At 48.8% G+C, this 27,970-nt stretch overlaps 1 protein-coding gene across 3 annotated transcripts; it reads right to left on the bottom strand.

Annotated features, from left to right (window-relative positions):
• Positions 1–129: 129 nt before the first annotated feature.
• SPIRE2 (spire type actin nucleation factor 2) lies at positions 130–27,134 on the bottom strand. 3 transcript variants are annotated; one of them, XM_083513628.1, is made up of 15 exons: positions 26,593–27,134; positions 16,917–16,954; positions 14,812–15,174; positions 11,912–11,995; positions 11,324–11,488; positions 10,645–10,731; positions 9,749–9,872; positions 8,321–8,493; positions 7,256–7,469; positions 6,842–6,984; positions 5,769–5,906; positions 5,577–5,644; positions 5,440–5,467; positions 4,952–5,067; positions 130–3,858 (listed from the first exon to the last, which is right to left on the bottom strand). In XM_083513628.1, the coding sequence occupies exons 1-15, from the start codon at positions 26,942–26,944 to the stop codon at positions 3,654–3,656; spliced, it is 2,298 nt and encodes a 765-aa protein (XP_083369754.1). In that variant the 5' UTR covers positions 26,945–27,134; the 3' UTR covers positions 130–3,653. The 3 variants fall into 3 exon arrangements, with proteins under 3 accessions (XP_083369754.1, XP_083369752.1, XP_083369753.1); XM_083513626.1 differs by having other exon boundaries at positions 5,769–5,903; positions 26,593–27,065; XM_083513627.1 differs by having other exon boundaries at positions 7,295–7,469; positions 26,593–27,065.
• Between the last annotated feature and the right edge of the window lie 836 nt (positions 27,135–27,970).

Here is a 27,970-nt window from a genome sequence, read left to right as displayed (position 1 = left end):
CCCACTCAACCCCTTATATATGTGCAAATATATATATCATGGAAAGCACCATCAGTCACCACTAGGGCTGGATGAATCTGAAACTTCCCACCGCCCAGAGGTGTTTATTAGCAAGGCCACACCACCAGATCAGTTTCACTTTACATTTTATTTACAACTCTTTACAATACAGGCTGCGTATAAAACATTGGTTGAGGGGGAGAGTAAGTGCAGGCAGAACATACAAGAAAAAGGAGGGAGCACACACACCCCTTTTGACACAGAGTGCAATGAATTATTGCAAAGAAGGTGAGCAGGGTGATAAGGCATGTTGAACTCCAGAGGCAGCAGCCAGCACGATGCAGCCAAGGCAAGACTCCAAGCAAGCAGATTGGCACAAACAGCAATAGAAGTAGCAGTGGCAGTGAAAAGCACTAGCTGTTCCTATAGCTGGATTACCTTCCTTTCTCAGCACCGAGGAAAAGCAGGCTTGAGCACTCACTGCAAACACCTGGCTTCCTCTTTGACCCTCATAACACTCCACCTGATTTGTTTCTACAATGTCCTCTCTCAGTCCCCTGTGTAACTCAGTCCTTTCTTTTTCCACTTGCATCATGTGCAAAGTGACAAGCACTTAATCCTCACCCCATAACTGACTGGTTGTACAAGTAGGTATTTGCACATCCAGCTGTGCACCTGCAGGTACACGGTCTGTTCCACTATAAAGCACCGACTGCATGAACTGTATATTTGGCGTTTGCAAGTATTGGCAAGATACAAAATGTGGAGCTCTATGGTGCTATACACAAAACTAGTGGCACTTTAGGAAGCAGTTACGTTCCCTGGGGCAGGAAGAGGAAGGGGGGGGGAGAGAGAGTGTGTGTGTGTGTGCAGCTTTTGAGACTGTATGCAGGCTTGGCAGGAGATGGTGCTAGTTCTGAGCCACAGAAGTGGTCCAAGGGTGTCTTAAGTGGCCGGTTGAGATCCTGAGCAGCGGAGCCACTGTGGGTAGGCGACATGCAGGAATGGAGCCATGGAGGCTCTTGCCAAACCCAAGTGGCTGTGCTGAAGCCCACTTTCTCAACAGGACAAATGGGTAACACCAGGCTGGCACCTTGCAGCCCATGGCTCATGCCACAGAATAAAGCCCAGAGCTACAAGGCTAAATATAACCAAAAAATAAAAAAAATTGTGTCCTGTGGCACTTTAAAGACTTCATTCATTATGGCATCAGCTTTTGAGGACTAGAAATCCACTATGTCAGATGCAGTGGTCCACTAGTCCATGAAAGCGTATGTTGGGGTGCCTTTCATATGTGGTAGACTACAGTTCTTATCATTTCTGTCCATTAGCCATGCTGGATAGGGCTGATGGGAGTTGTGGTCCACCACTCCCAGAGGACACCATGTTGTCTACCTTTGGCTTATACCATAATAAATTGCATCCTTAGGGAGCCACAGGGTATTGGCTGTCTTTGTTGCTCGGAAGACTGAATGGTTCACTGGTGGAAGAAGACTGGGCTGCCATTGCTAGCGAGGAACTTAGCTTATCCCAGCCTGGTCTCACACTTGAACATTCAAAGGCAGATCTGTCATCATCCCTGGCAGAAATAAGCAGACCAGAGACGGCAGAAGTGCTGCCATCCAGGTTGAATAAAACTGATCCAGGGAAAAGACAAAAGGGTAGGAGAAGCAAGACCCTTTTCTATCCATCTGTCAAAGATAAATTGATCTACTCCCCATTCCGCTAGTCACACTCAATAGTCTCAGGCCCCATCTGCACTATACATATGAAACAGTATCATACTGCTTTAAACAATTATGGCTTCTCCTAAAGGACCCTGGGAAGTGTAGTTTGTCAAGGGTGCTGAGCGGTATAAGATGACCTGTATCCCACCCCCCAGCTACAGTTCCCAGAATTCCCTGCAAAGGATTGATTGTTAAACAATGCTGGGAATTGTGGCTCTGTGAGGGGAATGGGAGTCTCTTCAGAACTCTTAAGTACACTTAACAAACTACATGCCCCAGGATTCCTTGGGGGAAGCCAGTGGCGTAGCGTGGGGGGTGCAGGGGGGGCAGCCGCACCGGGCACAACATCGGGGGGGGGGGGCGCGCTCGCACTCGCAGCTCTCTGCCCCTACCTGGCTACCACGGGTTAGGGGGTGCAAATTACTTGCCTTGCCCCGGGTGCTGACAACCCACGCTACGCCACTGGGGGAAGCCAAGACTATTTAAAGTAGTATCATAGTGCTTTAAATGTATAGTGCTGATGTGCTAATTTGGCATATTAGGGCTGTGGATTTTGTATTTACAGCCTCTGTTTTTAGGGTGCTTCCAGGGTTTGGAAATTAGCTATCAAGGGAAGATGAGCTCAGGATGCCATGGCACAGCCAATTTACATGTGCTGGCCACCACAGCAGCAGGCTTGACAGGGAAGGTGGTTGAAAGACTCTGGGGCAGCCCTGCATATCCCAATCTCCTCTCTCCAAATTCTCTTAAGGGCAGAAGTGAGACCCTAGCCCAGGCCTGGCATGGGCTGGATCGGGCTTTCATTCTGTCCTCACAGGGAGAGCTCCTTTGTGCACTTCTGTTTTCTATTTTCAAGGCAATCCTGAATGGAGTGGGGGAATGGGACATGTGGAAATAGACTGCTCATCTTATCAGCCTTTGGAGAGCCAGAGTCCTGTTCTGCACGAGGAGACATTGCCATCAGGATCCTGCCACACACAGCTGATAGTCTTGTCAGTGCCTGGCTCATCCCTAGCAGCCATGCAACCCCCCAACTGTAGTTCTGACAGCCACACAAAACCCACTGTGTGGGAAATGTTCAGCCTTTGTCTAAATGATTACAAAAATTACCCCTTGCCTCCTAAACCCAAGGAGCCCCAAAATACCAGGGATTAGAAAACAGAAAATGATAGTCTGAACACATTTTAAAAAGCACCTCCTGCTGCTTGGTGCTGGGAGGGAGCAGATAATCAAGACATCACCAAGAAGGGCGGGGGGAGAAACTGCTTGGAGGAAGATATTGGAAAGCAGCAGACAGGTCATGGCACAATGGGCCTGCTTCCCATAAGACTAGAAAGCTGCACAAGTAAGACATCTCAGAGAGAGCTTCTCTTACTAGTATGACTGAAAGGGCAGAGCCCTCAAGGGAACAAGGTCAACCTCTGGGGTGGCTGCATCTGGGATTTCTAGGTTGCATTTGCAGCAACTGAGATGGCCAGGCTTCCAAACTCTCTGGAATTATCCTGCCCCAAATCCATCTTTCTTACAATCCAAAAAAGGTGGGTGGTTAGGAAGACTTCAGCAGAGTCCTCGTTTGCCAAGCAGGGGCATTCCCAGCCCAAACGTAGCCCATGGACCACAACAGCTGATCGACAGATATAAATATAGTGTCTCTATAAGGTTATGTATATATGTACACACGCACGCAGGCCAGGCAGGGGATGTTCACGGGAGGCTGGGATGGAGGGAAAGGAGGAGATGGGCTGGACAGAGAAGCAAGGAAGCCAGGAGGCAACAAGTCCAGACAAAGCCAGCTGAAGCTTCCTTGGCCAGAGAGCACCTGCATCCTCCTTGCTGGGGGCTGGGAAATACAGAGGATCAAAGAATGAAGGTTGGGTGCAGAGGGCAGGGGGGTTGTGGAGGAGACCAGCAGCAGAGGTGGGTCATTTAACTGGAAGGGATGTAAAGGGACTGGGTCTTGCGGCTCCTGCACGGGGTGGTGTTCAGGATGTCCATGCTCTTGCGGCTGGAGCTGACGACATCCGTGACGAACCCGGAACAGTCGCTGCAAACATCCTTGAGCACAGAGCCATGCGCATAGATGTACGGGAATTCCTCCTCCACGCTGCGCCAGCGCGTGCCCTGCAAGGAGCTGGAAAGGCAAGTGGGGTGGGGGCAGAGGGGGATCTGTCACAAACGCCCCAAGAAAGACAACTAAGCCTGGTTACTGACATCCCCCTGGCTCAGCTAGGATGACGACGATGACGTAGCGGCTAGAACACTGGGCTGGCAGCAGGATAAGGGTTCAAATCCCCACTCAGGCATGAAGTGCACTGCCTAGCCTACCTCTCAGCCTAGTCTACTTCAGAGGGTTGTTTGTGAGGATAAAATGGGAGGGGGAGACACATGTAGTGCCCCAATTTGAGCTCCCTGGAGGAAAGGTGAGTGATGATGATAATATTGATGACTATTATTATTAGGTGGATTTGTGCTAAGGCAATAGTTCCATTGGCGTAAGCATTTCCAATTTCATGGTGGAATGAACTCTGCTCTCCTCCCATCATGCACTATTCTGGTGGTACTTTCAACTCCCCAAAGCTACTTTGTGGGGGAGGAGAATGGAAGGAATGCCCAGTTGCCCTAGTGGGACTCTCTGTGCTGGCTCCCACTAGTGCAACTATTTAGTTCATTAATAGTAGTAGTAGTAACTCATTTCTAAAGCCACCTGAATCCCATCTTGCAAACAACCCCAGCCTCCTCAGCTTTCAAATGTCTGCATGATTTCAAGAAGACAGAGTGATGGTACCAGCTCCACTCTACACAGAGCTCTGCTGCTCAGCTGTATGAACTCTCAGCCCCCTGTAGCTCAAGTAAGACCTCTGCAAACAAGCTTACTCCCATAAATAGTAGAACTTATTTAAAAGAAAACTAATCCAGTCTTTTGTGGTGTATTCATAGAATTGTGAGCACACAAGTGCCCTGGGAAAAACTTTGCCACCTCATATCCTTCTTGGACCTGGCTAAGACCACATAAAATTTGCAATGGCAAATTTCTCTCCCTAAGCATTTGCTGTAAGGCCTGTTGTCTCCAATCCTGGATGACAGAGGAAGAGGGGTAGGAAAAACGTTGCACTGTTCTATTTAAGGCCCTTAACTCTACCAGGAATCATACAGAGCACAGTGCCATCATGAACGAATGGGGGTGGGGGAGACAGATGCAAAGAGTGTGCGGGGGTCCTACTTACTGGAAAGCCTCCCTCCTCCGGAATGGAGGTGCCCTTGTACCCAATGAGCCTGGAAGGGTCTCAAAGCCCAGGGCATAGACCGGGATATGGGCAAGCTTCTTTGAAGGCATCTTGATCTAGGAGGACATAAGAAAGAAAGGTTCTCAGCAAAGGTGAAGAGCAGGAGCACTGGACATCACTGTCATGACAGGGAGTCATCACCACAGCAAGGGCCTGCACTGTATCCCACTGTATTGGGAAGGAGATGTTTATTGTAGGTCAGGGATAGGGGACCTGTTTTCAATCTACAGCTCCCATCATTCTTAGCCATGGACAATACTGGCTGGGGCTGATGGGAGTTGGAGTCCAATGACACCTGGATGGCCCTTATCTGGTGTAGATCTTCAGAAGATGGGAGAAAACCATCTTCTGAGCCACAAGTGGGCTCACCTTTTGCTCTGGCACCAAGGGGCATATTCATGTCATGGGCAGAGCCAAGAGTCTCTTACCTTTAGACTACAGGAGCTGCAGACAGACCTAAAACCAAAAAGGGGAAACCAACATCAGATCAAAAGAAGGAGCCCCTTCAGCAGCCATCAACCAACAACACTCCCGGGCCTAGACCACACAAACAGAGCTTGCTCACCTCTTGCAGAACAGGCAAGTTGGGGGCCAGGAAAACAGAGCAAACTTGGTTTTGCAGCAGCAGCAGATCTGAGTGGTGAGAGGGGAGGGGAAAAGGAGACACTTGAGCTTACAAGTGGACTATTGCTCAACGCAAGAGGCCCCTGCTCAGCAGCACACACAGACACCCCATCCCGCATCCTCCAACTCTCACCTTCCCTTTCTTCAGGCTGCTGTACAGCTCCTTGCTCTGCAAGAACTTCTCCATCTCTGCTTTCACCAACACCCGCCGCACATTGATCATCTCCTCCACAGTGAGTGCCAGGCTCTCCACAGGGTGGCTGAACTCCTGCTGGAGAGAGGAGAGAACAGAAGGACATAGGAGCCACCTTTGACCACCAGGCTGTTGGTCCAACTAGCCCAGTATTGTTCACTCTGACCAGCAGCAACTCTCCCAAGTCTTTCTTCCCCTGCTAGCTCCTTTTTAATAGGAGAGCAAAACTCGGATCTGCACCTATCACTTCAGTGGAAGAGCCCAGTATGTTACGCTGTTCCTTAAATTGTTTCCAGCAGACTGAAAAAATGGGAACCTGAGGAAACTGAAACAGACAGATCTTTCCATGCCCCATAGTGTGTATTCAGACCACCCACTGGGGTGTTGATAAGGCTGTGGAGGAAAGGGGCTCAGGCCCCAAACCTTTTTCCTGAGTGCCACAAGCACATTTTGGTGATGTAATATTAATTGGAGGAATACATTAATTTAAGATTACTTTATCTCTCCATGTTTTGGGGCAAATGAATGAACTAAATGAAGGGGACTATCTGGAGCAGTGTCCGTAAGGAAATTAATTAAAGGCAGATGACTTTAAGAGGAACCAATTTGGGACTGTCTGGGGTGGGAGGAAAAGGAAGAACTTATTTGGAGCGATCTGGAGCAGAGATATTGCCTGGTTTGCCTTTTGTGACATATTTAACTTGTAAATCTGTATCTATACATATAAATTAGCATAAGTGTATTTTAGGCAAATCTGAGTCTCTGGGCCCATGCTCCAAACCTTACAGATACCTAACAGTTCTCCCTCCCTTCCACCCATGCCATTCATTCTATGCAAGTTTTCTTCCAGGTTGTGACAACATCTCAGCTTACTGCATGTTATGGGGCATGCCAGACTAAGACCGGGACAGGGAACGGATGCTCCTTCCCTGCCTATCCTCACAGGCTGGGAGTTCACCCAATGCATAGGAACACCACACTCCATGAGAGTTTGATTCATACCGGATACTTACCAGCCACAAATATTTCAAGTTGACATCTGAGGCAGTACTGGAACCAGCCTCTGACTTCTCGTCCACAGAGCTGAGGATGCCATGCTTGGGGGGGAAAGGACTGGCACCACAGGGAGCCTGCTGGTAGCTGGCTGGAACCGAACCTGGAGGACAAAGACAGAATGCCAACAAGACCAGAGTCAGTGCCATCTTGGTATATGTGCACGTTGAGAGACAGGGACAGACAGACTTGCCCATTTCCTCCACACTGGTCAGTGCAGGACTCATGCTATTTTAGTGCAGAGCTGCTGGGTCCCTTAGGCTGCAAACACACCATGCATTTAACCAACTTAGAACCAGAGTGTCAGTGTGTGGAGAGTTAGGAAGAAAGGCTTGGGTGGAGTTGGAAAGCAGGGGGGTGGGGAGTGCACTTGCCCGTATTTTCCATGCTGGTCCATGCAGGGCTCTCGGTACCTGAGCGGGGTCTCGGTTCAGACCCGCTGGGTCCCAAATACTCTGAGTCAGGCTGGCCACCGCTGCTTTCGCTCTGAAACTGGGCCAAGTCTTGCTCCGAGAAAGAGCGGTCACGCTTCAGGGGCATCAGTGGACCTGGTTCCTGTACAGCCTCAGAGCTTGGAGAGTCTTCCTCCTGTAGAGAAAAGGGAGCAGGAATAGGTGTATTCATCGATGCAAGAGGTCACACTTGAGGGAATGGCTTTTGAGCCCAAGAACATCAGGAAATCTCTGCAGCAGCTGGGTCAGGCTGGGGTGCGGGCATGGCATCGACTCCAGTATCTGCTCTTACAGCACCCAATCAAATGAGAAGCCCACAAGCAGGACATGAGAACAACAACACTTCTAAGTTTGTAATTCCAGAGATTGGCAGAGATGGGTGAATCTGCCCATTTCAGCTTTCTAATTTTTCCACATTTATGCAGCAGTTTGTGGTTTTAAAATTATATATATTGTTAATCCTCTTGAAAAATCAGCATTTTAGTGTGACTTTACTTTCGTATGCCATTTTGACTAATATGTACACTTTTGCAAGCAATTTTCTCCAACATAATGCATTTTTGTATGTTATGTATTGTAATGCTCACTTCCCCTTCATATATGCATGACTGTTTGGCTGGAGAACTGCATTGCAAAATTTGTAGCAGTACAAATTTAAAAGGGTAATTATTTCGGTTCAGGAAGTGTGCATTAGGTAACTTCTCATTAAAATGCCAACAAAATCTAATTTATCCTCCATCCCTAGTGCCAACTGGTAACATCAGGCAATGCAGTTGAAGGCTGATTCCACAGGCACCACCACAAAGTGCATCCCCACCATTTCCAGACACCTCTGGGCGCCATGTGCAGTACAAGGCAACATGGTGGCTGGGACCAAGGAGCAATAGGGTAGCAAAGTGTCTCCATTGAAGCACAGCACCAGTTCCTGCAGGCTAAAGAACGCTTCCTCCTGAAGGTGTCAAGAGAGGCAAAAAGCTTGGTCCTCACCTCCGAGGTCAACATCTCCTCCATCTCTGCCAGCGTGGGAGCCTTCAGCAAGACCCTCGGCCTCTGGCGCTGGGGCAGGGCATTGGCGTCGGAGACATCTGAGAGGTTGATGCAGGAAGTTGAGGTCACATTGCTGGAGCAGGCATTCAGGATGCAGGGGAGGGAGCCAAACCCTGGAAGAGGAGAAGAACAAGGATGGCAGCACCATGAGGGCCCAGCAGGAGCACAACAACTTCTAGAGTTGTGGCCACCTAAATCCTATTCAGAGAAGACTCACTGAAATTAACGTGCCCAATTTACTTATATCCCACCTCTCCTCCCAAAGAAGCCCAGGGTGGAAAACAGCAAGTGATGAAACATCTTTAAAATGTCCATTACTTTCAATGGGTCTACTCTGAGTAGGACAAACATTGGATACAGCCCCTTTCTATCTATAAATTGCTGGACATATTGAATATTTTGACATTGCTTCTCCTTTTTATTAAAAAAATACATTTGGGTTGTATTTAACCAAATCCTATTTAACCAAATACTAGAAAACCTATTGAAATTACTTAGTCATGTTCATTACTCTGAGCAGGACTAGCATTGAGTACAATCCTTGGAATACACTGGGCACATGACTGACATTTCTTCTCGCATTGGAGAGTGTTTTGTGTAACTAACTCTACTTCCCTAACCTGGTGCCCTCCGTATGTTTTGGCTGATCCAAGACATTCAGACAGCTTCAAAGCCATCTTCCACCAGTCACAGTAACAGCTGGTTCCACAAAACAGAATCTCTTCAGTTTTTCCAGGTTTTTTGATCACCTTGATATCTCTGAGATTTGCACTTTGAGTTCAGAGTTTCCCACTGAACCCAATAACTTAGGTCCCAACTTTTGCCCCTCCCATTTCCCACATAATTTCTGGACCCAGCATCGAAATGTGAATGATAGTGGCATACAAATACCTTATACAAATATGGCCCGAGTGGCCCCATGTACTTACTGATGAACATGTTGCACACTAGCATTTGTTAGGATATTTCCGTTCCACCTTAAGAAGGGAGCAGGTTGTTGTGTCACAGCCTGCGTATTTCCTGTTCACAGGATGTTTCTGTTTTTGTATATAGCTTTTGTTTCCTCTCTCTGCGCCTGGACATCAAAGCAGGCAGTCATGTTTTTTCCTTTGTTCTGACCAACGCTGAATAAAGTTGTAAATAATGCTCTCCTGACTGCATCTTTCGCTGTGCAAACTCTGCTGAGTTTGCCTTGGAATGTGGCATGTTATTTCTGAGGCTCGTGTCACTAATTGAATGATACTGTATTTACGGGAGATCGATGGATCATCCGGAGGCGACGTGGAATCATGATGGCCTTTGTCTCCCTGGCAGTATCCCAACAGCATTAAGGATTCCCCTTAGCCTTTCTCATCATCGCAGGCTTACCTTTCTGATTCTGGTGCCGGGATGCCACAGGTCGGAGCTTCCTTTCCTGCTTGATCTCCTCCAGGATTTTCTCATGGAGCGTCCTCTGTTTCTGAGGAATGGGGCGCAGCCTCCGTTCCGAAGCCTGCAGCCAGGTCGGGAGGACAGTTTTTCATTTTCAGAAGGGCTATATAGTTAATTGCCACTTTCCTCATTAAGGATCCCTAAGGCACGTTGATCCCACAAAACTAAGGTGACAGGGTGACCAAGATACAGCAACTGCACAAGAAGTTCCACATGTCCAAGTATAACCCCCATCGGTCAAGTTGCAGGGCACATGCTCTCAGCTTACAGAAGAGCCCCAGGATCAAGCCCTGGCACAGCCAGTTGAGACAGAGGTGGCAAACTGTTGGGCAGTGGGCAAGGTCTGCCCATCCCCACAGGCATTCATTTGCCTGCCCAACCTGAGACACCTCGTGATTTTGCCAGTGGCAGCCACACAGCAGTGGCAAGAAAAAAGTAAATAGTTTCACAGGAGGATCCTCTTTCCCTGCACAGCACAGTCCCCCTAAGAAGAAAACACTGGAGGGACCCAGAGTGTGGCTTAAGATGCCCATTCCTCTCTTGCAGACACTGTGTAGATACACCTTAGGTGGCCTTGCCCACCTTGACCACACTCCTTATTGGCATGAGGTTCTCAAAGGGTTTCCCAATAGTTGAGCCACCCACAAATTAGATGGAGATTGCAAAACAGCAGGTAAATAACCGGGAGAGTCCCCTGCCAATCTGCTTGGCTAGGGAATCAGTAGCCTCTTAAGTTCATAATGTTTGGTTCCCTGGATCCAAAAGCAAACCCCTGCCAGGCTACAGGGCCAACCCAAAACTTCCTCTTCCTAAGGATAATCTTTTCCACCTACCTGTCTCAGGGGCGGCCGAGATCTTATGAAGTCAAGGATAAGCTCATGCGCATCCTTCTTCACCTTGGGAGGAATGTCGCCGTCCACCTGGTAGATGCCCCAAAGAGGAAGAATTAGCAGCTGGATGCTATCCAAGTGTCCCTCTTTCCCAGGACCTGTCCAGTCCCAAGTTTTGCCTTTGGTGAATGCCTTAAGGAGCTTTGAAAGTGTGAGCCGCTACATGTGTGATCCTACCAGTTTTAGCTCCCTCCCGAGAGGGTCTCTGGAAATATTTCCAAGCATGATGGATGGACTTGGTCTATGACCCAAGCATGGGCAGACTTGAGGCTTGTGGGAATCCCCCCTGTTAGTGGGTCCATCAGGAGGAACCAAAACAGGTGGCTCAGGGGGCAGAGCCAGTTACCTGCTGACTCCCAGGAGCCACACACTGGGAAGGCGCTTCCGAACAACCTGTTTATTGAGCATTCATTCTGATTTGTTTGTGGGGAGGTTAGATGACACTGATGTCAAAGTGTTATCCCACTCTTTTCAGGGCATTTCCCTGTCACTTTACACAGTCCAGCGCGACCAGGCTTTGGGAGGTATAGGCAGGGGTAGAGACAAAAAGGAAAAGAAAAAGGGGCCCTATTGCTGCAGTGATCAAAATAGCCAGGGACTCCTATCCACCCACCTCACTCACCATGACCTTGCGGAGCTTATAGTTGCGGGCCCGGATGTCCTGCATCAGCATCTCAAAGGGCGTCAGCTGGTACTCAGTGGGCAAGGGGTTGAACTGCTTCTCCTGGACCTTTTTGAGCTTGACTCCATTGCGGAGCTCCCTCATTAGCTGGACCCACAGCCGAGCCTGCAGCAGGCAGAGAAATATCAGTTGCTGGTGAGAAATGGCTTGGCATAAACCTTGTGCCCCATCCTCCTCCAGGAAGAGCCTCTGTAAACCATCTTTGGGTCCACCTTGGGGAACTCTGCCTAAGGCCATTGTGCCACATAGCCCCCCAGCGCGCGCGCACACACACGGCCCATACATTCCCTCCTTGCAATCTCCCCCAATTTGGAGCAGGTGAAGCTGGAGTAGCAATTGATGCCACGCCTAGCAGGACCAGCATGCAGGGCGCCTCTCCTGGCAGCCCCAGGATTAGTCCAAGAAACTGAAGTTGACTGGCCAGCTTTGAAGCTCTTGCCATGGTTAGCCCACTGGGGCTAGCCTAGAGCCACCAGCCATTTATCCAGGTGACACTCCCCCATCCCACCCACCCCCATCACTTTGTACCCAGTCTGTGTTCCTCAGGTTGTCTAGATCTGCAGCTGATCGGTCCGTCAGCTTCTCATCCTCATCCTTCAGCTTCGTCAGCATCTGCACACCACAAGAAACAAAAACAGGCTAGCTTTTCCTTCTGCACAGGCCACTCAGCCATCTCCTCAGAGAGTGTCACCAATGAGAGTAGCAGTAGAATACAGGCCCTTTGACCAACAGCCCAGAGGGACTTGTTAGTTTTTCTAGATTCTGTCAGGATGTGAAATCTACTGAGATCCACCACCCAAAAAGACACTAATTGCCACAGGGCCATATTTTTGGCGCCCTACAGCCACCAAGCTGCTTTACTGGGATGCGATTGTACAAACAGTTATTTCCACTTAACAAATCTGCAATGTATTTTTGTCAGCTCCCGCTAGAGAAACCCACATCATATTTCTACTGCAGACAGATGGAACAGGCAGAGGCCATGGTAAACAAGGCATTTATCTTATCAACCACTAAGTCCTCTAACATATTAATAAGAACTCCCACTGGGCTGATGGGAGTTAGGCATCTAACAGCAGCTGACAGACACACATGTTCTCCATCCCTGACTTAAGGACAGTGGCTGTGAAGAGCTGTGTTAAATTTCATCCCCAGGAAGGGCAGGTATGGCCAGACTTCACCCCTCCAGAGAGGCAAAAATGTGCCAGGAGGAATTCTGGGTCTCCATGAAATCGTTTCCTAGAGTAGCTCATGATCCCTTCTGAACTGCTTGGCTGCAGAGTTATTAATTAGCAACAAGTTAATTAGCGTTAATAGGTTTCCGCCCATGAGACAAGCCCACAAGGATGTCACTTATTATTTTGTGCTGGAAGAGCCAGGTGAAAGCATTGCCTGCCTGCCCTCCTTTATTCCTCCCAGGAGACAGGTGATGTCTCTTTGCAGGTGTGTCATTTAGAAGCTTTGGAATGAGAGGAATGCAAATTGCTGCTCCGCCCATTCCCAGAAGAAAAGCTTCCCTGAGATTCTACAAGGGCAGCTCAGTAGGCTAGAGGTTGCTGCTGATCAGAGATATTGGCCAGAAGGAGGTGCTGTTGCTGCTGGCTTTTTACAACAGCCCAGCTAGAGTCTATACAAGGAAACAGCTGAAGGAAGTAGGGAAGGTGCCTAATTCTCATGGAAGGATCTGTGTTTACACAACTGGGATGGGCTGCATGTGAGAGACCAGGAACTGGGTAGAGAAGGAAGGACAGGTAGTGCATCAGGATGTGGCCCACTGCCTACTCTCTCCATCTCCCCTCCCTCCCCTGGAATTCTTGCAAAGTCTGCGCAAGGTGGGAAATGTCACTGTTCATTAATCAGCAAGCTTAGTGACTAAGGCTGTGTACACAGCATACATTTAAAGCACAGTTCCCCTACCCAACCAAAGAATACTGGGAGTTGTAGTTTGTTAAGGGTGCTGGGAATTATAGTTCTCTGAGGGATAAACTACCATTTCAGGGTTATTTGGGCAGGGGGTTGTTGAAAAGGGGGATGTGCTTTAAATGTATGGTGTGATCACAGCCTTAAATTGTTAACTATCAAATTCCAAGGACTTATGCAGGATACTATTGCTTTAAAAAACTAAAAAAGCCCAACAAAACAAAAGCCAGGGAACCCCAGACATTTTAAGAAAACTGCCCCTTGCCAGCAACTAGGAATTGCAACATGCATCACCAATGCAAAAGGATGTAGGGAAGTCAGTCCCCACTGAGTCCGTCTTCCCCAGCCCAGGTGCCGTTAACTACTCAGCCACCTCCTTTGTGCTCCAGCCCAGATACAGCTTCCCTTCTCTGACACCCACAGGATCATCATCCCTATCTACCCTGTTCTGCAACTGCCACCAGAATTCCCCCTATTCTCAGCTTACACATTGCAACTTAGGCAGCCTGCACAGAGACCAAGCTGGGACACACAGGTGCCATCTTCAGGCTGACAGGCAGAAGGAGCAGCCTCATAAGCTCAATGAGGCAGAAAACAGCCTCTTTAACAACAGCCGCAGCTCTACAGACAATTGATGCCTCCCCTTCCCAGAGCAACAAGGTCACTGCTCTGCAGATACAGGTGGGTGCAGGGTCTGGAGCATCCTTATCCTTCCTCTAGCTTCTGTGTAGGAAGCTTATCCATGTTGCAGCTTCAGGCAAAAAGCAGTGACGCCATCATCCATGGAGTGCATCTTCCAACAAAGCTGAAATGCTGTCATGTACGGAGCATGTCCTGAACTCCAATCAAGCTAAAGGCTTGTAGTTTGCCGTTTGCCCCAAATCTTCCTTTCCTCCCTTGACTCTCCCTTTCACTGTTTTCCCTACTGCATTTTTAAAACTGTTAGTTCCTTGCAGGCAGAGACATGTCATTGTGTAACTCTCCAAGCTGCCACGTGAATAGTAGGGATGCAAGAGGGCTACGTCCCACCCTACATTCGTCACAAGCAGCACTGCTTCCTTTCTGCTGCAGTTTGTTTTCTACAGAAAACTGCATCATGGGTTTCACTGTCGGTGGTAGCAGGATCATGTAAATTATGCAATTGATTACATAAAATATATAAGCTCTATAGTAGTCTCATTATTCCAGCCTATTCATTTCAGTGCAAAGGAAATGCAATGTAAATTGGGGTGGGGGAGAGTAATCGACTATACATCATTTGTGGACTGGAAGTGCCGGTAGTGAATATAGACTCTATGATTTCCATTCCGGGCATGGGATGAACAAGAGAACAGCAGCCATTTCCATTCCCGTTTCCAACGGAAATCTCTGACACACCTAGCAAGCAGACAACATGTCACAAGCGCACACATGCTCCTTCTTGGGGCCAAGCAGCGCTGATGCTGCCATGCATGCCCTCCCATCAATGCCCATGTGGCAAGGGCAACACAGCCCACTGCAATGCTCACCTCCTTGGCATCGCGAATCTTGGCCAGAAAAGCCTTCAGTTCAACCGTCTCCAGGAAGAGGGCTCTGCAAACAGCCTGGTAGTGGGCCTCAGCTTCCTGGGGCTGTGTGAGGCGCATAGCACATAGCCGCATGGCTTGGCTGAAGGTGCACACGGCCCTCAGGGTGCCCTCCGCCACAGCCTCCTCTTCCTCCTCCTGCCCGCCATAGCCTTCGTCTGCCGTGGCACAGCCACTGTCCTCTGAATCGCTGTTGGCCATCAAGTCAATAAGCCGCTCCAGTTCAGGGCTGAGCTCTCGTTCCTCATTCTCATCCAGACCCCAGTCCAGCGCTCGGTAGATCGCAAAGCCGAGAGACTGCACCATCTGCAAGCAAACGGACACAGGTGGTTAAGGGAAAAAGGTTGTTTAGGTGAGACTGTATCATTAGGATACAAGGTTAAGTGATGGCCACCAACCTGAATGGCTTTCATAGCAGATTAGACAAATCAACAGAAGATGTGGCTACATGTAGCCAGTGGAGTCGCAAGGGGGGGCGGGGGGCAGTGCTCCCCAAGTGCCATGTCGGGGGTAGGGAGCGGGATGCCCTTCTCAGAGGCAGTATCTGGCTGGAACTCTGAACAGGAGCACTCCTTTTGAGAGGGAGAATATACCGCAACACTTAGTTGCAGGTATTGTGTTGTATACTGTTCTTGTTGTTACTGTTGGTATTACAGTGGTACCTCAGGTTAAGAACTTAATTCGTTCTGGAGGTCTGTTCTTAACCTGAAACTGTACTTAACCTGAAGCACCATTTTAGCTAATGGGGCCTCCCGCTGCCGCTGCACTGCTGGAGCACAATTTCTGTTCTCATCCTGAAGCAAAGTTCTTAACCCGAGGTACTATTTCTGGGGTAGGGGAGTCTGTAACCTGAAGCATCTGTAACCTAAAGCATATGTAACCCGAGGTACCACTGTATTGGAGATTTACTGAAATGATTTTTTAAAACAATTCATTTTATTTCCCAAACAAAGGTGTGCATTCTGTCCCCCCTCCTGTTTCCCTTGCTCTCTGCACCATGAACACCAGGGCTCCATTATCTAGAAGTCAAGGGGAACATGAGCCCCCCGCAGGGAACCGGGTTGATGTGGAGAGCCAAGAGTCTCCGAGCAGAAACAGAAGCTGCACTGTTAGCTGGCTTCCTTCCCCTGTGGGAAACTTGAGTGGGGGGTGGGCAGCCATAAAGGGAAGAGGTGTACATTGATAGAAGAAAAACAAAGATACTGTCATGTCAAGTTGAGCTCAGCTGTGGAGGCCAAGAGGAGGACGTGGGGAAAGAGGGAGAGGGAGATACACATGTTCAGGGTATGCAAAGTGATAAAAAGGGCCTAAACTCCACCCTTGTAAGATCTCCAAACCAGATGCAGCAGGTGCATGGCACCTGCCGAAGGTCTCCCTTGCTGGCTGCTTTTGGTTCCCGGCCCATCTGAAGCCAAACTACCCCAGTCTCCCAGCTACCATTTTGGCCATTTCTAATGGGATCAAGGAGGGACTTCATTTGGCCTGGGACAGCTCATTAAATATAGTTATGCTTCAGCATTTGTGAATTATTCATTGCTTGAGCACTGGTCCCTGGGCTTAGCTACCAAGGCGACAGGCACCCAGGAGAGATGGGCTGATGGTGGAGCTGCAGCTGCTTTGAGTTTGGGAAGGGGGGGGGGAGGAAGGGAGAGGAAAGAGCCTCCCCCAGAGGTCTTCTCAGGAGGAGGACACACAGAAATCACTCGGAATCAGAAGGGTTCTGCTTGCACCACTTTAAAGCATGATAGGAGCTTTTAAAGAAAATAAATGGCCTGCAGAAGGCATATCTCTCCCTCTCTCATAATACCAGAAGGTGGGGTCTTTCGCCTGATCCAGCTCCAGAGCTCTTATGTTCTTAGCAGACTGAGGTTTTCTGCACTGATCTCTTAAAATCTATACTGTCTTTCAACTGGCTGAAGGCAGAATGACTTCACCCACATGCTGAGATAAAAGCATTTTAGCAGGTCACCAGAATGATCCAATAATGCTGGCTTTCGGGGGCAAGTTTCAGTGACCCCTTATTTCCTAGGAGGGAATCGACAACGTACCTGGGCTTCAGCAGAGGGTGTCAAAGTCAATGGGAGCTCTGCAAGAGGAAAATGACACCATTAAGATTGCTGCCTTTTGGAACCATATCCCATATTGTCAAGTTGGGGTCGTTATACCACCTTGTTGTTCACATGCCCCACTTACACACACACTCTTCCCAACCACAAGAGCCAGGCCAGACACAAAGGACCCAGATTCACCTGGGCACCTTTGTAGGATTCCAACCCAGCCTCCTTCCCTTATCAAAGCAGGAGCCCATATTCCCTGGTACTACAGACCAGACAGAAATTCAAAGGGTGCTGTAGACACTGTCCAAAGAGGCCTACAGGACAGCTTAAGAACCAAGTCCAAGGGAAAGAGATTAATACATATTTCAATGCATTAAGGGAGGTGGTGCCAAAGCCACAGCTCTCTCAAAGAAAATGAATGGCTGGCTCAGCTACAGCACCGGGGTGCTCACAGAAAGCCCACTCAGCAGCATGCATGCAACACATTACCTGATGCAGGCCAGACTGAACCACAGTGACATAAAAAACACTCACATCTCTTATGGTCAGAGGGCAACGAGTAGTATTCCCCTTTCCCCACAGCCACAGTTTCTCTGTCCCAAGGCAAGCTGATTTAAGACTGGGAAACCCTATCCAAGCCAACTGCCCAGTAATGCTCGTCTCTCCCCCCAAACTCTTTAAAACAAAAACTAACTTCCAGTAGCTATTTTTATGGGGACTTGAGATCTCATCAGTTTCCCCTCAAGTCTCTTTTCATTGGTCAGACAGGAAAAAAAATATTCTTTCTTTTCCTGTTCCTTTAGAATCTTATGTTCATATATAGTTTTTATTCTATTGGTGTTTAAATGTTTTTAATGACTCTCTCACCCTGCTATGTTTTTAGCTGTTCCTATGTTATTTGTATGCTACCTTGAGGTATTATAATAATTACAAACCCCTGTTTATTATTGCTTTACCCTCCATGGTGAAGGCGAACTATGGCTTGTCATTGTACCAATGATGATTTTCTGTTTTATACACCAGCACACACTACTCCTTCTCCAAGCCCAAATGTGTCATTTAAGTACTGCCTTCTTCAGTCCTGGTTGGCTGGCAGTGAATCATCATGGAGAGCCATACAGGTAAAGAAGGGGTGGTGTAAGTCTGCATGGCTGAAAGTCTCTGTCTGCTGCACCTGTAGATCAGGCTCAAGTGCATGCATGAAAAAATGAACAATCAGGGTTTGCCTGTGAACATTAAAAGAGCAGCAGCAGCAGCAGCCTCCTCCTCTTCTGCAAGGGACAGGCTGTGAACTCCAAATATCAAGAGGTGGGAGGGGAAGAAGCAAAAATGCACGAGTGGTGGGAGTTTGGAAAAGAAACAAAACAGAAAAAAGACACGTGGCAGCTGGTGCACCAACAGTCAAAAAGGCAAATAAAAGGCTCTCTGGGGCAAAAAGTGTTTTTCCAAGTGCATCTTTGGCAATACAGAAATTAGCCCTGAAAAGGCAGGCCATTAAATTCACCCACTTGGGGACCATAGTCCTCAGAGAACCTGCCATTTATGAATGCAGAGCCTTATTTTTTTTGGGGGGGGGGAGAGAAGAAGAGCACTAAATGGAGCAGGTTTTCATTCCCAGGCAGGGATAAAGCAGTCAAGGCAGGCTCCCCCCGCTCCATTTTCCATAATTGTCCGCAGTGCTTCAGAGCCACTTTGCTGTCATGCCCCCTGTGACCCGAGGGAGCTCAGACCCCCATTTCCTGCCATTTCCCCAATCAATGAGCCACTTATAGGCTGCCCTGCAGAAAGGTCAACCTGGCCCACACAAGTGCCTCTTGTCTCCAGTGACACTGAAGGGATAAAGCTCTCCTTCTCTCTTAGCATGCACAGCACAGAGGTCGAGGATGCGTTCTGCAGGGCTGCCCAATGCTGTTTAGACTGGTTTGGGGTTTGTTTGCTTGCAGGTGGTGGAGGAAGGGTAGTCCTGGTGGTGGTAGTGGGGGCAGCGCTTCTTACAACAACAAAAAGTTTTTTTTACTGTATACTGAAAATGATTGTAAGCTGCTCTGAGGAATATTATAGGCAAAGGCCCGAGGATATAAATCAGAACAATATAGCCTATTGTTATTTCTGTTTAAGGGCCTTCCCATCATCGCTCTGTCCAAGAGGTGCTGGGGAAAGAAGGCTCAAATAAGCCATCTCTATTTCCATAGCCAACGATCAATGCTCTCATAATTTGGCAAATACTACAACCTTCCCCAAGCTGGTGCCCTCTAAATATTTTGGACAACTCCCATCACGGCTGAGAGGTATTATAGTAGGAAATGGCTGTCCTGGTTGGGGCAGGTGGAAGCTGTAGCCTGAAACACCTGAAATATCCTAGGGAAGGTTGCCCTACCTCTAGGATGGGTGGGGGGAGGCAACATGCTGCCCTCCAGATGTGGACTGCACAGGTCCCATCCTCCTTGGGGCTGACGGGAATCGTACTCCAAAATATCTGGAGCTGCACCAGACTAGCTGCCTTGCATTGGAAGAAAGCTGAGCATGGCTTCATACAGCCACATGAATGGAGCAAGTGTCCTGTATTCCATTTATCAGCAGGACAACAGGAGCAAAAGCTGTTAAAGAGGCATAACTTGCTAGGGCAGCCGCATCAGCAAAGCGCAGTCTAACAGACTCAGCAGATTCTCAGCAACTCCGAGACATTTCAGAGAAATTAAGGCATCTCCTAAACATCTCTGTAGGCAGCACCACACAGCAATTCTGTAGCAGAAGAACTTTAAAAAAACCCAGACACACAAAGAAAGAAAGTAGCAGCAGCAGCTCAGATTTGCATCCTTGTAAAAGGGGCACAAAGTCAGCTGGTGAACGGATTTGCCCCTCTCTCAGTTCCTAGTATCTCTCATGTATCACAATTCACCCTTGACTCCAGTTCCATTATCAACCAGTCCCTGAAAGAGGAACTGCAGAGGCTAAGCAGGAAACATTTCTCTTTGCATTTGGCATTAAAATGTCCCCAACATGGAAATTCAGTCACTACAGTTTCTCTGTTGGTCTCAAAAGGGCAGGAGATAGCATGTAAATGGTATATTTAAATTAGGTTGAAGTAGATATAAGCAAGGTTTAGAGCTTTACAGAACTCTCTGATGGACAAAGGAAAAAATATAAGGGGTGGGGAACCAACCCAGTCATTTGTAACAGAGTTTAGTCTTGCTTCTCAAACTATCTGATGTGGCAGACCAGCAATTCCTACCCCCCCCCGCCCCAATGTGTCAGGAACCAGCACCATATTGGTCCCTGGGGCATCTCACCCAACTTGAGTCGGGATGAGGTTTTCACAGACTGGCAGCTGATGGCTTATGGACTGGCACTATTTTGTGGACCACCACTTTGAGTAGGCTTTTTCTAATGCCATGCCCCTATTTCCATTTGCTCCTTACATGAGCACAATCTGCAGGCATACCTACGTTCCACAGACTGAAAGCACATCTGGATTTCAACAGGAAATCCTCTGGATTTCAGAGGAACTGCTCTCTCAGAATCTCCACACAGAACATGCAGGGGATGGCAGCAGAAAGTGCCATACATCAAGATTTAAAAACACTTCGCAAAATTATGTGCTGGTCTTGCACAAGACTCTTCATTCCAGTATTTAATTGCTGCTCTCTTTTGGGGTAGGCTGAGGAAGACAGGTGGTTGTGTTGTTAATGGTTACAGAGGCCTACTGGGTATTATTATTATTATTTGATATTGCTTACCCATCACACCTTCACCAAATCAAACTGCAGACTGATGTAGCTAAACATTGTTCTTGTGCAAGGGTTCACCATTAAGATTATTTTTTAAATAATGGGAAAAGTTGCACCCTCCTCAAAAGCACAAGTCTGCATTTTAACTACTGTTAAGCGTGATAACTAAAGGAAGGTTACATTTGGTCTTGCACACTTCCAGTGGGTTTTTTCCCCGGAAGTGCACACAGATGCAAAAATACCTGCAGGTGTGTCCAAAAGAATCAGGACTTATTCATGCTGTGCATAGTTAAAACTAAGGAACTTGCTCCCACAGGAGGCAGCGATGTTGTCCACCAGCTTGAATGGCTCTCAAATAGTATTAGACAAATTCACGGAGGAGGGTGGTTATCAGAGGATACTAGCCAGGATGGTTATGCTCTGCTTCCACAGCTGGAGGCAGAAATGCTTCCAAGTAACAGTTGCTAGAAACCACAGGAGGGGAAGATGCTCTTCTGCTCAGCTCCTGCTTGCAGGTTTTCTGCAGGCATCAGGTTGGCTACTGTGAGAACAGGATGCTGGACTAGATGGGCCCCTGATCTGATCCAGCAGGCTCTTCTTATGTTCAGAACAGAAAAGGTAGAGGAGGGCAGGGGAGACATGGCAGAGAGGAAGAGCAAAGCAGCTCAGCACAGATACATCCCATCAAGCTCTAATGTGGATGGGAAATAGTGGGAAACAATGTGCGACTCACACACACGTAGAAATCAGATCTGAACTCCCCATATATGATTTTTAAGAAGCGTCCTTCTGGAAGCACCCCTAGCTATATAAAGCAAGGTTTTCAGGATACCATGGATGCTGGAAAGTAACATGCTAGGAACTGAGCTTCTCTCTACTGCAGCAAAGATTCCTTCCTATATACTGCTACTGTTCATCACCATGTTCCTTCAGGGACCATTAAACTGATGCAATTCTTGGCCTCCTCCCCACTAAAACATCAGTGGTGCCTGTGGGCAGAGAGAGAGAGCTCTTGGGCTGGAATGATTTAAATGCACCAAAAGAGTCACCTTCGCTTTGCATCGTTGGTTGAAGGTCAAGAAGTCAGTGACCCTTTAGTAGCTGCTGACAATCATAGGCTAGGCTATGTATAGCCCAGAACCGGGCAGACCAGTTTTTAAGGCACTCTCTGCAATGCTTCTAAGTAAATATTATCAGAACAAGCAGATCAGCAATAGCTACTCCTGCAAAGACTCCCACGCAACCAGCTGCAGCCCCTGCAAGGACAAAGGCAAAAGGTTCCATTCTGCTTTGTCCCTCCAGGCTTCTCTTATTCTTTCAGAGTTTTCATACATGACAAAGAACATCAAAACAGAAAACAATTACCTTCCCCATGCATTCCTTCCTGTATTTCGTTCTCTTGGGATTAGCAGGAAAGAGTTAGAATTTTGAAATAGAATTGCTACCTGCCTTTGCAGACACCAGAGAGATGTCAAAACATGGGGGATTGTGAAGTGCTTTCTGGGGGATGAGCACAATGGAAAGGATTTCGGTGCCTGTTGGTGAGGATTGGTAAAGTAGCAGCAGCCAAACTGATTCAGATATATGAAGCTTAGGACAATAAGGTCGTCAAATTTAGACAACAGGACAGTGGCTTTGAAGTTGAGAACATCTCAATTCTTTGCATGTAGGCACATCCTCATTTCTTCAGCTGCGCAACAGGAGAGTCACACACAAAAGGGACATACACACACACAAGCGCACACATACACACAGAGGAAGTCATGATATTGATGCCTCAATTCTTTGTGAATTACTCTTAGGAAGCTGCCTTATGCTGAATCAGACCATGGCATTGGTCCATCTAGCTCAGGATAATCTACACAGACCGGTTCTCCGGGGTCTTAGGCAGAGGACATTCCCAGCCCTACCTGGAGATGGTGGGGAGAGGATGGGTCCTGGGGCCTTCTGCATGCAAAGCAGATGTTCTTCCACTGAGCCATGGCCCTTCCCTCTTGACACAAGTTCCGTACAAAGCACATGAGTGTCAGACAGACATGCTCATCCTGCCTCTTGTTTCCATCCACCACAGACCTACCTTAAGTGGGGAATGGAGCTTCGGCGGACAGAGCACAGAATAAAGCTGTGAAGTCAAGAGCTTTTGTGGACAACAGGATTCATCCGATGCATAAAGGGAACCGAGGGGGTGGTAAGTATATATATGTGTGTGCAGCACACACATAAGAACATAATAAGATCCTGCTGGATCAGGGCAATAGCCCGCCTAATCCAGTATCCTGTTCTCACAGTGGCCAGGCTGATGCCTCTGGGAAGCTTGTAAGCAGGACCTGAGTGCAACAGCACCCTCACAACTTGTGATTCCCAACAACTGGTATCCAGAGCAATACTGCACCCACCAATAGTGCAAGCAGAACATAGCCATCGTGACTAACAGGCATTGATAGTCTTTACATCTGTGAATTTGTCTAATTCTCTTTCAAAGTCATCCAAGTTGGTGGCCATTGCTGCCCTTGGTGGGAGCGATTTCCATTATTTAACCATGTGCTGTGTGAAGAGGCACTTCCTTTTGTCTGTTTCGAATATTCCAACATTCAGCTTCATTAGAGACCCTCTGCTTATGGGCTGAGAACACCAAGTTAACAACGTAAGAACTCAGGATGCCCAAAGGAACAAGTCACTGCCTGATAGCTGGAGCCTAACTTCAGGACACTTTCTTCAAAAATATAAATAATTACTGGCATGGCTGAGATAAAGAGTAGTAGCTGTTTGAGGAGATGGAACCTCCTTGGTTTTGTTGAATTTCATATTCAAGTAGCAATTTGCCTCCAACAGGAAACATGGCAATACGCCAACCTGCCCAGAACCTGTTTGAACTAGGCAAGGAGTGCATTTTTTCCATTGAGAGAGATAAGCAGCTGAAAGAGAACCCAAGGCATATGCATGTCAGTTTCCTCCATTCATTTCACTGGTAAATCCAACATCATCCATCGCTAACCTGGTGCCCTCCAGAATTTTTGGACTGCAACTGTTATCAACCTCAGTCAGCAGACAATGGACAGGGTGATGGGAGTTGTAGTCTAAAACCTCATCTCAACACCTACCTGCCCATATTCCAAGACAGGAATTGGGAACCTGTGGTCCTCCAGATGTTGGACTACAGCTCCCATCAGCTCTGATCATTGGTCATGCTGGCTGCTTAGAGTTTAAGTCCGACAACATTTGGAGGACAGCACACTAGATACCCCACTCTAAGACCTTCAGCAGAGGCTGTCCTTTGGCTGCCCATCATCTAAGGTGTGTCAACAGGCTGCAGGGGAAAGGGCCTTCTTGCTGGTGGCCTCCTGACTGTGCAATGCTCTCCACAGGCTTCACTGACGTCATTTCAGTGCTGCCAGTCAAAGCCCCCCCTTTCCTCCTGGGCTTTTTAATTCCCTTTCATGCCGCTTTCATGTCACACACATCCTGTCTCTTTTAGTTCTGCTGATAGCTTTCATATCGTGGCGTTTTTGATGTTTTATAGGTATTGTAGCTTTCACATTTGATTCCCAAAACCCTTCAGTGGGTTTCTAGGTAAAATGTCTTCTGCAGCTCTTCCTGCCTGCCCCAAGCCTTGAGATGCATGCAAGAGCATAAATGAATGTGTGTGTGCATTAGTTATGTGCGTCGCTGGTGGGAACGTATCCTCTGCTGCATTTCAGAGAAGCCACAAAGGGAGCAGCTTTGCAGTGATTCAATACACAATTCTCTCATCACCTGCCGTGTGGCTGGTGACTGTGAGATGCTAAGCACCCAAACATTGATGTCCCTGAGGCCACACAGGGCCTGGCTCACCCCTTGGGGCCAAAACACTTCCCTACCCTGGAGACAGATAACAAGGCAGAATCTATAGCTCTTAAACATCTACACCTGCCTTGCATGGATGTACTAAATGATGAAGGCAAGCAGCGTGACTCAAGCACGGAATGGCTTGTGTTTATGCTAGCACATGAGAACACTCCGCAAATTGCAGCAGATTTGTGTTGGCCGCTGCTGTAATTACACACATCATAAACATACCAAGGATGTGAAGTGTGTCCTTGGGAGATACTTTGATCTCTTTGCTCACACATGAAAGATAATCCAGGACTTACTACAATCCAGGATCCCCACCCAGTTTGCAGGTGCACAGGGAAGCTTAGACTTTGGACTTGCGTGACAGCAGGCAAGTGGGGGAGGGGTGGGGCAGGGAAGAGGTTTGCTTTAACAGAAAAGCATGCAAAGAGGTTGGGTAACACATAATAAAATTATATAATTAATTTGGATAAGGATTTGTTAATATGCTGCTATATTGTCATGTTATCACAATACGTATAGCTTTTATTTCCAAATACAACAGTGTTAAAACTTTTAGAAAGGAAAATGTTCTTCTACAGCAACGTGTGGGCCTTCCCAAGACATTTTGCTGCCTGAGGTGGCCAGGATTGCACCTCCCCGCCCCCGCGTACAAAAGTCAACCAGACTGACAGCTTTCTTAGATTTCCACAATTGCACTCAAGGGAGCAAGTTAGTTTAAGCAGGCTGTAGGGCACACACAGTTCTGCCCACTCCCCACCCACTCCATAGCATTTGCCACCTGCGGTAGTTGCTTCAGCTTCCCTCATGTTAGCACTGGCCCTGGGACAGCCTTGCAGTGCTTAAGGCAATCGCAACATACCTGGCGGGTCTTCCATTAGGAGGCTTGTTTGGTTTGGTTTTAAAGCATGATGATACTGTATCTACTTTCCTGCAGTTTAAGTGCCTTTCACCTTCAAGTGGAGACCCCACACACAATCTTTTGATTCATAGAAGTGAGAGCATGTAGAAAACAGTCCCTTCAGCTTACTTAACCTGAATTAATTCTTCTCTGCTTCTCAATTTCCTTTCCAAAGAATTAAGTTTTGTCTGTTTATAAGCAAGGATCAGCAGGAACACAAAATGCACAGAGACCAACTCCTACAAAACAGGACGTCCTCAAATGCCATCACATCTGACAGATTGATGCCTTTAGGATTCCCTCTGCCTACTTGGGAACAGGCTGCTTTCAGGCTCCAAGAAAACAGCTTTAAGTTAGCACATGGGGAGAGGCTGGCCCCAGCCACAATTCACCTCCAGTTCTTCCCTTGAGATATTCAGAACCAACCAAATTGTTAAAACCTTTTGCCCTTCAGAAACAACAAGTCCAGGTTGTTGTTTTTTAATGGAGAGTCTTTACATGCCCCTTATCTTGCCGAAGCAAGATTTCACTTCCCACCATAACACTTTTTTGTTTACTTCTGGAACACATTTCAGGCTCAGAAAGGGGGGGGGGAACCACACACACATACGTGCTTAGATGTACTTGGAGGGCTTCACTATTATATTAGTAGATTCTAAAACAGGAATCACAAAAGCAAATCACCAATGAATACTTCCAGACTTTTTTTTAAAAAAAGGAAATGAGGGTGAAAGGAAAGGAGGGTATTAGCCTGGCAGTTGGCTCTTCCCTTGCCAAGGAATCGTCCCCCCACCTCCCCGTTATGTATAGAGCTCTGGACACACCCGCTCACTAGCCTCTCAGGTAGGGACCAGCAGGTGAGTGGGGGTGGCTACGGTACTGCGGGACACAGAAGCCCTCTTTGCTCCCCCCCCCACCAGCACTCGCGGTGCGCTTAGCTCTTAGCTAAAAGCTTCCCCCCCCCCCAACTTAATCCCTGCGGGCTGAGAAGACGGGGGAGGGGCCGAGCGCTCAGCCGCAGTCCCTCCAAAGCGCCTCCGTCCCTGAAGCTTTTTCCCGGACAGCCCAGCAAAAACCGACGAGAAGGTTGCTTTGCCCGAGTCCGGGGGGGGGCGCTCCCCTCGCTCCAGCTCCGCCGCCGCCGCCGCCGCCCTTGTGGGTCGTTCGGCCCGGCTCCGTGGTGCCGCCCTGCTCGTGCCCCACTCACCGGCCACGCCGTACTCGCCGCAGGCTGAGACGGCGCCGTCCCGGTGCAGGCGGATGTCGGCGGTGTCGCGGATGCGCCCGGCGGGCCCCCAGCGGCGCGCCTCCTGCTCGGGCGCGCCTTCCTCGACGGGGCCGGGCTGCAGCAGCCCGCGGCAGCACTGGAAGCACACGGCCCAGGCCTGCTCCTCGTTGATGGGCTGCTCGTAAGACTTCAGCACCTCCTCCAGGGACAGCTCCGCCGGCTCCCCCGACGGCCGCTCCTCGGACGCCGCCACCGCGGCCCCCGCGCCGCTCCCGCCGCCGCCGCCCTCGGTTCCCGCCGCTGCCGCTGCTCCTGCCGCCGCTCGGGCCATGGCCGCTGCTCCATCATCGGCTCCTCCGGCGAGGCGGGCTGGTTGCCATAACAGCGGCGCTGCTGGGCAGCCTGAGGAAGAGGAGGAGGACAAGGAAGGGGAGGGCTGAGCTGGGCTGGCCGCCGCCACTGCTGCTTTGTCATCCCTCCAGCCCAGCCCGCCGAGGAGGGAGCCCCGCAGCCGCAGCCTATGGAGGGGCCAGGTGCCGCCAGGAGGTGGGGAGACACGCCCCGCGGGCCCGCGCCCGGCTCCGCCCTGCGGAGGACAAAAAAGCCGAGGGCGCTCTCTCCCACGCTAGGCTCAGCTCCGGCACAGAGGTTCAGCGCCAAGCCTCTGTCCTGAAGTGCTTCGAAGCAGTGCTTCTGAGCGCATGCAGAGAGTGGCTTTGTAAAAAAAGGGGGGGGGCCTCTGAGCGCATGCGGCTACTAAAAAGTGCTCCTGAGAGCACGCAGAGCGCGTGCAGAAAGTTGCCTTTTATTTTAAAAAATGCCTCTGGGTGCATGCAGAGAGTTCCGTTTTTAAAAAGTGTCACTAAGCACAAGAACAAAGCGACTTAAAAAACAAAATGCATCCAATTGGTCACTGTGGAAGCGAGTGGGTAAGATAAAAAGGTAAACGACCACTGGACAGTTAGGTCCAGTCAAAGGTGACTATGGGGTGCTGCGTTCATCTCGCTTTTCAGGCCCAGGGAGCCTGCATTTGTCCACAGACGGCTTTCCAGGTCATGTGGCCAGCATGACTGAACCGCTACTGGAGCACAGAGGACCGTGATGAGTGCCAGAGCGCACGGAAATACCATTTACCTTCCCGCTGCAGTGGTACCTATTTATCTACTTGTACTGGCATGCATTCGAACTGCTGGGTTGGCAGAAGCTGGGACAGAGCGATGGGAGCTCACCCCATCGTGCAGATTTGAACTGCTGACCTTCCAATCACACTGTGGAAGGGGATGGGAGGGACCAGGTATACCTTTGATGAGATCTAGTGGGGCTGCTCTTAAATAGCCAGAGAGACCCCTTCACCCTC

The sequence above is a fragment of the Podarcis liolepis genome (genome assembly GCF_965112155.1).
Source record: "Podarcis liolepis genome assembly, chromosome: 7".
NCBI lineage: Eukaryota > Metazoa > Chordata > Lepidosauria > Squamata > Lacertidae > Podarcis > Podarcis liolepis.
The sequence above is the reverse complement of the archived record's forward strand: the minus strand, read 5'-3'. Positions and strand labels throughout refer to the sequence as shown.

What these genes read in the sequence shown, in the direction of transcription:
- SPIRE2 (XM_083513628.1), bottom strand. Translation starts at nt 26,944, where the DNA reads ATGGCCCGAGCGGCGGCAGGAGCAGCGGCAGCGGCGGGAACCGAGGGC. An exon ending in CGGCGAGTACGGCGTGGCCG is followed by an intron (nt 16,955 to 26,592) that starts GTGAGTGGGGCA and finishes TTCCTCTTGCAG; the next exon opens with AGCTCCCATTGACTTTGACA. An exon ending in ACTTGAAATATTTGTGGCTG is followed by an intron (nt 5,907 to 6,841) that starts GTAAGTATCCGG and finishes TCCTCTCTCCAG; the next exon opens with CAGGAGTTCAGCCACCCTGT.